The sequence below is a fragment of the Tetrao urogallus genome, assembly GCF_951394365.1.
Source record: "Tetrao urogallus genome assembly, chromosome: 3".
NCBI lineage: Eukaryota > Metazoa > Chordata > Aves > Galliformes > Phasianidae > Tetrao > Tetrao urogallus.
Window position 1 is genome coordinate 59,210,253 of NC_136815.1, and position 13,521 is coordinate 59,223,773.

The 13,521-nt window shown below is 40.1% G+C and overlaps 1 protein-coding gene across 1 annotated transcript in view; it reads right to left on the reverse strand.

Moving 5' to 3' along the window:
- TMEFF1 (transmembrane protein with EGF like and two follistatin like domains 1) overlaps positions 1 to 13,521 on the reverse strand; it is a gene marked incomplete at its 3' end in the record, with an annotated part of 117,055 nt that overhangs the window by 41,526 nt on the left and 62,008 nt on the right. The window contains exons 2-3 of the mRNA XM_079533036.1: positions 6,098 to 6,207; positions 1,381 to 1,510 (exon numbers count right to left, since the gene is read on the reverse strand). Of these exons, the coding sequence (XP_079389162.1) occupies positions 1,381 to 1,510; positions 6,098 to 6,207 (240 nt within the window). The remainder of the gene's footprint in view (positions 1 to 1,380; positions 1,511 to 6,097; positions 6,208 to 13,521) is intronic.

Genomic DNA, 13,521 nt, shown 5'->3' on the forward strand with positions numbered 1-13,521 from the left:
TTTCAAAATGTCTTTCTTAGTAAGTGAAGCAGAGTGCATATAAAATAAATAAATAAAAAAAGAAATCCACATAGTTCTCAGATGTTGTTAGTGGAATACTTGAATGCTCCAAAATGTTAATGGATCTTTTTTTTGCTATTTCTATGTCTTCTGGAGATAATTTACAGGTGGCAGATTGAGAAAGAAGGTAACATTCCATTAGTTTCCTGTGGTCTGCTGGAAGATTCATCTGCAGCTCAGCCAGGCACAAGATGCTATAGATCATTTTGGACCTTAGTAAATAAAACCGCATCTCAGTATAGGGCTGTGCTGCAGATGAAGGCATTAGAGCAACCTATGAAAACACAGCCACCCTGCATTTAAACAAGCCAGCTCTGAGACCAGCAATAGAACAGTAGCAATGAACTTGGCCTAAGTAAACTGCCCAAATATCTCCCCTAGTTTCCAGACAGATGTTGCAGATATCAGCAAGATCAAGGCTGCTGCCTCTAAATTGTCATTGGTATCTATAATTGCCAATGCAAAGCTGGGCAGGAGTATGCACCTGATCCAAAGCCACACTTTGTGCTACCATGTAGATATAATCTAGTCACTACTTGTAAGATGAGAGATGTCCCACAAGCTTTTGTTTGTTTCTGTGTTATATATGTATGAAAGTACGCAGCTGTTGATGTTGCTAAGCCATATAGTTTAATTCTGGACAGCCAGCCATCTGTTTGACCTCACCAGCTTTGAAATCTTACCAGGCGTTCAGAAGACCTCTGATACCTAAAGCTTCTATGTCCAACAGCATGTTGCAACATTCTAGACAGAGACAGTGAAAACTTGTCCTGTGTATTTTAAGTGTTGGAAAACCTGTTTTACATGCGTGGAAACACCAACCCACTAGAAATGTGAGGTACAATGATTTTGTAAGAGTTATGCATATCTTCAAGGTCATGACCAATGTGCAACTAGTAAAGATGATGGTTTGTTTGCAAGCACAGTGGTAGCTGGGATGATCAGAATCCGGCTTTGGATGTCACACTAATCCTGTACATCCAAAAATTGTACATCCTAAAGACATGAATAATCTAGAATCTGTTCAATTTCACTGTGAGCCTTTTGAATATCAAGGTTCCCCGATACATACATCGGAAGCACTCACACAGTATTTTCTAGATAAAGTACTTCTAGTTTCAGTGTTCATTTATTAACCTGTTAGGATACTAGAAAGTAAATCAGCTTTCTTCTCTATATTTCATTGTTAAAGAGGAGTTGTGGTTTGCATGTAATTTCACTCAACAAAAAAGCATGAAAATGAAAATCTCTAGATTTATGGGAAAAACAAGAGCTGACCATAAACCATCGTTCATTGGTGACAAAGAATGTTTTACATACCAGAGTAACAAGGTCCCCTTGATACCATTGTTATCTCTCTCTGATGTTTGCAAGCAGCTCTCCTGAGGAAGCATTCATTTTGGTAAGTGTCTCCATTTGATCCACAAACAGGAATATAGTTTGTGTGACACTGAAAAAGAAATTACAAAGTAACTTAGTTATACAAAAGCACATGGATCATCTCAATTGCATGTTAATGTACAGGAAGAGAGATGTGTAAATACAAAGTTGCCAGCAGCAAATTATAATTCTTATCACTGAAGAAAAATTATTTCACTGTATATATTCCTTTCAGATCGCTGAAATAATAGCCCATCTCCATATGGACCGAGCATAGAAATTCAGCAGGAAAGATTAAAATAACTAAATAACTCTGGATCTCAGAAATGTCTGAAGGGAATATGACAAACATCTACAATCATTTGAAAGATAAAGGCATGGGACTCAAAGGGAACTCTGATCTTTTTGAGCAAAGAACAATCCTTCAAGGGAAGTGGAAGACAATCACCATTAAATTCATGAGTATCATGAGTGTTATATATGGTCAACAACTATAATAATGCTTTTGTATAGCTGTACTGCCAAATTTTGAGTGCAAAGTCTAAAGCATCAGTACAATTTATAAGAAGAAAAGAAGAAAGGAAAATTGATCATTTGGAAAGGCTTTGGCAGGAGCAGCCTGTTTTTTGCTATTTTCTTACATTCTAAGAAAAATGGATTATATATCTTTTGTATGTATAACGTGTACAGAAATGCAGTGAAACAGACTAAAACAGCTAGTCTGCCAGTGACTATGAGTGCTACATACTACCTGCTGAACTGAGTATCCAAACCCCACCTCGCTGTTTGGAAGAAAACACATTGCCCTGTTGGGGCTTCAGTGGTAACTACAGTTCTAGACATCTTCTGCATCTTTAGAACTTCCAGGTAAAAAACCCAGCCAAACAAAAACACCAAGAAACAATGAACCAAGACAGAGACTAGCTGCCAAATTTCTTAAATGTGAAGTGTATTATCAAACTGAGAAAATTCAGCCAGTGACAGAGAGTACACACAGAAATAACAATGTTAGTTAAGCTAAACTGCTCCAAAAAGACAGCAGTTTAGAGATACTATTAATTGTAAAGTTACTGTGTCGTATTTTAAGCATTCAGGTTTCTATCCTGAGGACAGAAAATTAGAGATAAAGTGATATCTTTTTTAATAGGTTGGTAATTCTTTAGTGAATTCTAAGATGCTAAGGTGCAAGATTTACTTGCTATCAATATTCCTTATTCTGTCTTACTAAAGCAGTTACCCTATTAAGTCATTTGTGGTTGAACCATTCTTATTGAGATCCAAAAAGAACCCTGCACCATCTCTGATGCAGAACACAACTGTCATGTGTTGATGATTTTTTAATCCAGGCTTTGCAAAATGTCATCCAAACTGCAGCCAGAGACCTTTTCAGAAGTTTGGTAGATGTGTTCTCTCCCACCTCAGTTATAGTAAAAAAAGAGTTAACCTTTTTTATGACTAGGCCTGCTGACAGTCAGGATATAACTAAGGTCAGTGCAAACAGAGCACAAAGGCATCCTCCAGCACCTCTCCTGCAATCTAATCTGTACATTTGTTGCTGGAGAGTCAAGCTCCAGTATCTCACTTTACATTAGGTGACTTGGTGAGATAGAGAAAGCCCACAAGGTGTTCAGAGAGGTTACAGCCTGCAGTGCTCATGCTGCCATGCCACGATATTGCAATGACAACACTGAAATTTGGCACCAAGTTGTTTCCGAAGGGGATCCTAGAAGGAAAAGCTATGACTCATTAATATTTACAGTTTTGGAAGACCAAATAGTTAATAAATCCTGCCAGGCCAGGAATGGCCATACATAGGAGGAAGAAAAAGTAAGGAAAAGGGAAAAGGAACTGAAGTCTCTATGCATTTTACTGAATACAAGGGACAGCCTTTACCAGCCTTTGCCTTAAAAATAGTCTAAGTGTAATAGCAATGCCTCTTTCTTCTCCAAAACTGCCTGCACTCTGCCAGGGGTACCAAGGCCTGCAGCCCACAGCCAGTGACAGTCCTGCCCTCCAACAGGAGAAGCCTCACCTGACCAGCAACGGACATGAGACTTTTAATTAGGCATCTCTCTTGCTAAAGTCAGTTTTCCTGAAAACTGCAGTTTGAGGAAGGAAAGAAATGTCTTACTGAATCAGACCAGTGGCCAATTTATCCAAATGCTCTCTCTTCAGTTGTGGGGAACAGGAAATTCTGTTCAGGGTTACCTCTACATTTACGCCCTGTAGGCACCTTACAGCTGGCAGACCTGATTTCATCATGTGGCAAAGGGGAAAAAAAAAACACGTTCTACAGCAATCACCAAATTACTCTGAAAGTATAGTCTGAAGTCTTCAGAAGTACACAGCTGCCAAGGTCCTACTGATCTCCATAGGATTTTGGGGTCAGCCTCTTCTCAAGTGTAACTAGCAATAGGACTAGAGGGAATGGCCCCAAGTTGCACCAGTGGAGGTTGGATATTAGGAAAGATTTCTTCTCCAAAAGAGTGGTCAAGCTCTGGAATGGGCTGCCCAGAGAGGTGGAGGAGTCATCGTCCCTCGAGATGTTCAGGAAACATTTAGATGTGGCAATGAGGGACAAGTTTTAGCAAGGAAATACTGGTGGTAGGTGGATGGTTGGACTGGATAATCTTGGAGGTCTTTTCCAACCTTGGTGATTCTGTGATTCTGAAAGCAGGATTAGATCCTTGCTACTTCCTTCCAGTGTTGGTTTAGTTGAAGCATTGTACACAAATTTCTTTAATTCCTTTGCACAGTCTTGTGCTATCAGCAATAAAATTAGCTGGTCCTCATACAGATTTGAACACAGAGAATCCAACAGTTTGGGCTCAGTATTCATTGCCTGGGGTATTTTGGTGGACCTAGCTTCTGCTGAATAACCAAGGTTGAAATTTACATAAAGAATTAAACCTGTTATGCCCGAAAAATATGACTCCTTCTCCTCATGATTAGACTTCTTTCCTTAAATATAGGATAAATTTTTTAAAAAGTACAAGTAAACTTATAATTAGCTTTAAAATAGCATTGGCTTTAAAAATGAGCTCCTAAGAAAAACTGTCAGCTTATCACATGAGACAGCTACTTATTTTAGCCCTCCTGACCTGGATATTGGGAGGTTATAAAATTTACCACCTACAGAAAATAAATGAAACCTTTGCTTAGCGCCTAGGGTTGAATTTCTTTCCATTTTTAAAACCATTATTGGGTTTTGATTTTATTGTTTTTCATAAATAACAGTTACAGCAAGAATGAAGGCTGATGAATAAAATTCTTCTCCTAAGATTTTTTTCTCACTTTAAAAGGCAATCAGATCTCATTTTTTTTCTAGGGGATGTAAGCTGCAGGATGCCCTCAGTGTAGGTACCCAAACTGAATGACATTGCATCAAAAGCTAGCTCTGAAAGACCAGGATCCAAAACCAGTGTAAGATCACACACACACTGTTGCTATTCTGGTTCCCCTTGATTTATTATTTATTGGAAACAGAACACAAAATTATTTTCAAAGCACTGAATGATAGCCCACTCTAGAGCTGGTTGGTAACACTGCTAACTCTTGTAGTTTTACCAGGAGTCTCAATATTTGATACTTTTGTCATGGATATAAATCATGAATTTAAAGTATCTCATGAACATGATCAGAGGGCTAGAGCACTTCTCCTAGGAAGAGCTGGGCTTGTTCAGCCTGGAGAAGATTCCAGACAGACCTCACTGTGGCCTTCCAGTACTTAAAAGAAGCATATGAACAGGAGTGAGATCCAACTCTTTACATGGTCTGATAGCGACAGGACAAGTGAGAATGGTTTTAAACAAATTAGAGACAATCTAGATTAGATGTCAGGGGGAAATTTTTCACTCAAAAGGTTGTGAGGCCCTGGCACAGCTACCCAGAGAAGCTGTGGTGCTCCATACTGGAGGGGCTCAAGGCCAGGTTGGATGGGGCCCTTGGCAGCTGAGCTGGTGGGGAGCAGCCCTACCCACGGCACGGGGTGGGGATGGGTGGGCTCTGGGGTCCCTTCCAACCCAAACCATTCTGTTATTCTATGATTCATTCTATGATTATTCTCTTTTCTCTAAAATGTTCGGGGTAGGATTGCCATGATAGTCACAAAAAGTGTAAACAACAGGCACAAAAGTCAATGGAGCAAATTGAGCTTCTTATTCACTGCTTTTTAAAGTTCATATGTTTTTTTTTTAAAATAAATTCTCACCACCTTTTTGTTTTCCTGAGTGGGAATAATTCACTCAATAAGCTCATTTTCATTCAATAAACTTTATGACCACTGCTGGTGATCCTGTTACTATCTCATTTTCACTGCCCACTCAGTGTCAGAGTACATTTACATATCTTTGTCGTTTTTCCTGTTTGGACATAATTTAATTTAATTCTTATTATTGCTGTTGCTGTTATTATTTTCAGCCTGCGAGTATTAAAGGCCTGTGACTACCAAAAGAAGTAAATGAAATTTGGGGAGCGTGACTGGAGGCATCCCCTACCTATAATCCAGCTTTCAGTTGATTAGCAGACTGAGCTACAGTTGTGGTGCCAAGCTCACCATCTCCCCAGGCAAGTAGTATGGGAAGAAAAATAATCAAGTTGTCTCTGGATTTTCCAGAGTCTGACACAAAAGGCAAACGGAAAAGTGAGCGCTCCTTACCTGGAACTGACAGGCACATTTCAGGCCATCGCCCTCTTCCTTACACACTCCCCCGTATTTACACGACGATTCATCACACACTCTTACATCAGATTCTTTTACATTTAACTCTGTGGAAAAAAAAAACAGAAACAGAAATTGAAACAGGAGGACTTTAATTGAAGGAGGACTGTAGCCTCCTCCTCAGTGGCAGCTTCATCATATCAGTCAGCAGCCACAGCTCAGCTCCGCTTCACCACACGAGGAGCAGTGCCAAAATCACACCGCACACCCTCTCTGCCAGGGATGCCTGAAAACAAAACATGGTGTGTTTAAACTATTCTAATTTGCTTGCACTATAGGAGGCAGAGTAATGAACCAGAGCCCTTCTGTCTTAGTTGCTGCACAAAGCTATGGAACAAAATACAACTCCTGCCCCAGTAAGCTTGTAACAGTGGTACAACCAGCAAACTGGCTTGTGCTGCACAGGGGACCAAGAGGTTGACACATCAGCTGTGTAAGTTATATTTCCTAACACAACAGTTATACAGTGTCACATTTTTAAAGTGTACATTCTTTTGAAATATATATTTAATTTGAACCATATATACGAGAAAGAAAAGTAGAAGGCAAGGGAGGGATAATGGAAGGAGTCAGTGTTAGCCCAAACATGACCTCATGGCCTCAGTGCAGTGGTGCTGCTATTGCTATTGATGGCAATGAAAAGGGGAAAGCAGTACCACATGCACTGAGAAAACCCACTGCAAATGTTTAAGAGTACAGTGAATGACAGTCCTTAAAAGGATGTTCTGTGCTTGGGCTTGAGTCAGAAACCTGAGCACTCTACAGCAACACAGCCCTCTAAGAGATTCAATGACATCAGTAGTTTTTAAAACTATGCCTGTAACTTGTAATAATTGTAATAATTGTTCTCCATAGAGAGTTGGCTTAAACAAAACACTAATACCAGCCATTCAGAACTGGTGAGATGTAGGTCAAAACCAGAAGAGAGTAATTTTCTCTGCCACTTGCAGTCTGAAATAGGAAGTCACCCTCCTGCTCACAGTGCTGACAAACACTTTGGTTTAGCAATAGCAGATACCATCCAAAACTGCTCCTGAGGGAATATGTAGCATTATACATACCCCAAATAATTCATATTAATAAATATCTATTGCATAAAAATGTATCTCAAATGATACAACGTATAATGTACCTCCATATTTAACACAGTGCAACGGCATATTTTTTTACAGATCTAAAGCTGCAGGGGTATTATAGCCCAACACACGTCCCAGTTGCAATCCCTACGTTTTGTTAACTGCAACAAAAGATTGAAAAACCATTGATTTTTTTTTTCATATACGTCCATCACTCCCAAAGACATAAACGAAGAGGGCAAGGCACGTAACACTGAGTAGCCAGATATCGTGGTTGCCATCACAACCCTGTGCACGTGTTCTCTTTAATGTCACCATTTATCAAGTGTGATTGCTATGTTGTAGGACCCGAGTTAATGTGACAGAACATTGCAGCTTTTCAATTTAGTGTGTTCATAATTTGCTCCTGAAGGAAACGTGCATTTCTTTCTCCCTGTGAAGATCTGCTCTGTGAAGATGAACAAACTATCAAGATTAATTAAGAGGAAATGATTGTCATATCTGAAAGAAGAATCCACTTTTTGGCGATACCAAGATACCTTTCAAAGAATGTACTTTATAAAAGGAAGTAACCAGGCTGACAAATTACAGTGCTAACAGCTTTTAAAATCCTCTTCTCAGGAGCTCAGAGCCCTGAACAGATGGGGGCTCCCCACTCTTAACTCCACCCCTCTTTAATTGAGCTCACAGTACTCTGGTGCTACGCACTCTCCAACATTCCATATCAGTGGAAGCAGCCACTCGGCAGCTGCAAACTGTGCTTGAAATCCTGAGGTCTACACACTGACCAAGTGCCCTTGACCTTACTGAAGACTTTCCCCACTCTCTGTATTCTCCCACCATAAGTTACAAATCACAGCATGGCTGAGGCAGGCAGGTCCCAGCCCATCTCCAGCCAACCAGAGCAGGGTTCCCAAGCCCATGGCCAGGTGGAGAGTCCAAGGAGGAAAGCCCACAGCCTCTGGGCAGCCTGGGCCAGCGCTCCAGCACCCACAAAGCACAAAAGTACTCCAGGTGTTTAGACAAAACCTCCTATAATCCAGTTCATGCCCATTACCTCCGGCATTGGGCACCGCTGAAAAAAGCCTGGCTCTCTGCACCTTCCCTTCAGGTATTCATGGACGTGGATGAGATGGCTGCTCAAGGCTGAACATGCAATGAATTCAGGATAAAACCAGAAGATAGAAAGATGGTGGTGGAGAATGATTCCTTGTAAGCTCCCCTCCTCCCCAAGAAACAGACTTCATTTTTTAAAAAGTACTCAGGAGGAGGAATGAAGATGACAGAAACAAAACAGTTATAACTCTGTCACTTAATTTTCTGAGTGGACTGCCTTTCTTTCTATATAAATCATAAATACTGATTACAAGCTTTTTGCATAAGCAATAAAGCCCTAGCAGGAAAAGTCACTCAGAGACTTGGAGGCAAAGTGATTTTCCAAAACCGTATAAAAGACAAGATACCCTGGTGACTGGCTCTTGAATGTGACAGATGAACTTTATTCTCATAGAATGGCATCTAATCCCTGCTTCCATTCAGCAGCAAATTCAAGCGGCAGTAAAATCAGAGCTCTGACATGTGTATGATTATACTCGACAAAATCACAAGCACTGAGAAGTGTGGTAGCCATAATGACTTCCACATCTACAGCGTTTTGCTCAAAAGTGAATAAATGAGAATGGATGTTAAGAGAGCGATGTGAAGAGGAGCAGTGGATGTCTCGCATGTCTGAAATAAGCTCTCTCTTGAATGGACTCCCCATGGAGAAAGAATTAAAATGGAGTTTCTGCGATTATTTCCAGAAGAATGGAATGATTATCATCATATGTGAGAATAGACCTGGAAATGGATGAAGATCACGCAGCAAATGGTCTAAGATAATTTCTGACATGTTTCCTTAATGCCTATTGCAACTCATTTCCTAGACTTTTAGCAGGTATAAATAAAAGGAAGCCTCACTGTGATTCATTACATACAGGGGAAATATTGTAAGTAGAAATCTATCAGCTCCCAGGAGAAAATTAGCGCAATTAAATCAAGCTTCCAAATTTATGATAAAATTAATCTCCACAGACCTGAAATGAGGTATTACAAGTGACTTGCTGGTATCTGTTCAACCAGTACACTTCCAGGTGAGGTGAGAAGGGACCTGCGCAGAGCAGGCTGCAGGCATCTGGCTGCACCACATCCAGGTCTTTTTGGTGGTTTTTTTGTTTGGTTGTTTTTTTCCTCTTCTTTTGAGAGAAATTTACTTTGTGACAATGTAACACATCAGTAAGAATAAGTAAAGCCTTTTCCATTTTGTCTCCTTTCAGAGAATTCAGAATACAGCTCAATACAAGCAGTTGGAGAATGGCTTTTTTCTGTGACCTCAAAGTGCACTGCTCTGAGGCACAAACCTCTAGCACCAAGCTAAATTACATGTGTCAAAATTCTGAACCTGAAGATGAAATCCAATTTGTAGTATAAGTACACCACATGTGTTTCTTCCATCTGGATGCCCAGAAAATAAAATAAAATCTAGGATGGGCAAATCCAGTAACTTCATAAGCAATTTGTTTTTTCAAATGGTTCTCCTGGGGTTGGCAGCTGCACATGGTGATGGTGAACGGATACAGGGAAATAGAGAACACCTTTCTCACTTGGAAGTGAGTGTAGGTGGGAGGTACAGGCAGTACTTCCAGCTTTAGCCTTTTGAGTACTTCATCTGAGGCAGGAAAAAGCTCTTGTTACCCCATTGATTAAACAAATGAAGTTTTCAGAACAGCTGGAGCATGTCAACATCTACCTGGAAAAGAGTGGCCAAAGGAGGAATCATGTTATGTGAGGGTACACTAAAGTCCACAAAGTATACTGGAAATAGTAGTTTCAGCATCACAGAAGAAAGTCAAAATCTGCAGTTCTACTACCTCCTTGGCCAGCCTTATGACTCTGGAATGGCTTCTCTGGGTGGTGATTTTGGCAAACTACTTACGAGTGATTAGAGTGTAATGGGGGGAAAAAAACAGCAAAGAAACAAAAAAGGACACTTTCCCCTTAGGGGTTATGAAGGTGAGCTGTTCATGTGACAAGTACAGTAACAACATGGGTTTTAAATCTAACTCTCAAACAAAGCTTTACCTGCCAGTCACATCCTTTATCCCACACCAAAGTTGACACTCAAGAGTCAAGCCTATACCTCAGATGTTGTTGTGCGCAGCTTGTCCACTGAAATCACAAAGGGGACTTTGAGAGACATCACACAAATAAAATTACTGCAAAAAAGCATTCCCCCAGTTTTTTGGATGCCCTTCAGATATCTTTGCTTGCCTGCAGCTGCCAGCTCAGAACAAAACAGCACTGCTCTCCTGCAGATCCCACCAGTCCCATGCAGGTAGCACTATGTTATCCCCCATTTTACCAATAAATGCAAGTTACAGACATGTATGATGTAACTTGTTTCTATTTATCTCATTGTTGTTCTTCAGCTCCTTGCTGGTTCCTGCTTTGGAATGAGAGGTAATGGCCTTAAGTTGTGCCGTAAAAGATTCAGGTTGGGTATTTGGAAAAAAGTCTTCTCATAAAGAGCAGTGAGGCAATGGCACAGGCTGCCAAGGGAGGTGGTGGGGTCACCATCCTTGGAGATGTTCAAGAACCCTGTGGATGTGGCACTGAGGGATGTGGTCAGCACGGTGGGGATGGACTGGTGGTTGGACTTAAGGTGATCTTAGAGGTCCTTTCCAACTTTAATGGTTCTTTGATTCTACGATACTACACCTCCTACACCAATTCCACCCATTAGCTTGTTTTTACAGCTCATCCACTGCACTTTCTATGTGCCTTTCAAAACATCGCAGCAACATTCAAGAGGAAGATGTTTCTGCTGCACAGGTTGAAATAGGAATTCTAAGGAGAAAAACAACTCTAAAGCAGATATGACTGCAGAGACACTAAAAAAGCAAGGAGCAAGCCCTATGAGTGTCTGAAAAGTAGAGATGCCTTTACTTGCATTTTGTTACTGGAACAATGCAATTTGCTAAGAATAGCTTTTTCCTGAAGGCTTTGTGCTTCTTTTAAGGTAGTGAAACTGTACACTGAAGATTTAATTCGTACAGGAAACATGAAACAGGGACACACAGTCTCTCCTCTTGGCTCTTTGCAAGACGAAGCAAAGGCTATTTTTGGTAGCATTGGTATACAACATCCACCAGTACTTGGCTGACATCACTTTTCTCAACTCCTGTACTCTGTTTCTGTAGCAAAAAACAACAGTAGAAGCAAAACTCACCAAATAATGTAAACTTCTGAAGGTGAAGTGCCATTCCACTTACTTCGTGACTGTGTGGTGAAGGTGGCTTATTTTGAAACAAGCCAGCATACAGTGCTCAGATGCATGTGTATACAAGCAGTTCTACAAGAAAGAAGGCCCCAAGGTTTTGCATCATTTCTTTGGCACCTGCCACTGATGCAATTTTAGGAAAACACCTAGTATTCGCTCCTGTTCTGCCTCCATCTTGTGTTCATAAAGTGCTTCACTGAGAGGCAGTTCATCCTACAAGACTGTGAGTGAGCAGCCACCACTGCAAGTCCCTGACTTAGTAATTGATGAACAGCTCTGCATTCGATTATCCATTCCATTTGAGACTGGAACTAGACTAGACCAGAGTAGATTAGAATTTGGAAGAGACCAACAAAGATCATTTGATCTGACTACTTGGCAACTTCAGGGCACTGACATGCTTTAATAAAAGTTAAAGCACATACATGAGGGCACTGTCAAACACCTATTGAACATCAAACACTTCTGGGAAGATTGTTTTTTGTTGTCTCCCATCAGTTTCAACAACTGTGGAATACAAAAATCAGCAATTTGCATACTAGAGTTTATAACTGTTGAATCTTTTCTGTGATTCTGTTCTGAGGTTATGGTGGAAGACTAAGGGAGCAATCAGACCTCTCAGACAAACTTAGAATTACTTGTCCAGACAGATAACACTTGTTTGTGGCAGATAAGGCGAAGCAAGGCACAATGGACTGTGCTATACTGTTCATTTGAACAAGTTATTCAAATTCAGGAGGAAAAAATAGAAACAAACAGAAAATTCTACATTTTCATTCCCACTTACATTAGAAGAAAAAATTCATTGGAATAGATTAGAAGTTATATGAGAAAAAAATAAATGAAATGCTTAAAATGAATTTACCTTAAAAACATAGACAGTTGTAGTCTAATGGAATTAAGATCCTTCCAGACTTCTTTTTTAATTGGTCAATGAATGGATGATTTGGGTGGCTGATAGCAAATCTGCTGCTTTCGAAGCAATCTTAAGCAGTATTATAGAACTAGTGAAACCTGTTTTGTTGTCTTGATGCAATATTTAAGAGTCAATTGTGCAGAAAAAAAATACTGTACTTTGGCTCTTGAGAATGCTAACTGAGCGAATAAAGCTTGAAATATTTCCCTAAAACTACTTTTACAAAACTGCATTAACATTTGATTGCTTAAGTGCCGTCCAATTTACCTAGGATGATTATACTTTTACATTTCCAGTCACGATAATCGCCTTCTAAAACACAGAGAAAACGAATGCATACGTGTTGCTAAAGTAATTAGTATTCTTGCACACAATAGGAAACCACAGCAACTTTTAACAACTAGCACTCACACAGCAAGGTAACAAGATTGGCTTTGAACCTGAGAGTCTCCCACACTGCAATTATTCGCATTACAAGTATGCCTCAGACTAACTCTATTCAGTGTGAAAAAAAGTGAGGAAAGTGTCAGAGTGATGAGTGTTTGGATGACAGTTCTGTCAAAATATTGGATTCAGCCCATAGTGCATTTCTGTTTCCATCATACAAAGAAAAAAAATGTATTTGTAGAGAAAGTTGAGGCACCTTTTGTTACATTAAAAGCTTTGACAATATTTCAGAAATTTTGTATAATCTGTAGGTGAGCATTTCAGCAAATGGTACAAATTGACTGGCTGTGCAACTGCTTGGAGACAGCCAAAGATGCAGTAAGAACGTGAAGTGTTTTTTTCTCTAGGAAACATATTTGTTGGTATCAGGGTCAGGTGGTACAGCAATCTGGCACAGGGCACAGATTTTGTGTGTGTTTCTTTTAGCAGCCACCCGGGACACTGCTTTCAAATCTTGTCTGCAAAGCAGAATCTCTGTCTTACTACAAAAAGTACTGAACGTGATTATGCAAGGCTTTTACAAAGAAATTAGCATGTCACTGAATATTTTTGCATAAAATTAAAATATTAGGGGGAAAAAAAAGCACAACACGTTCTTATAGCA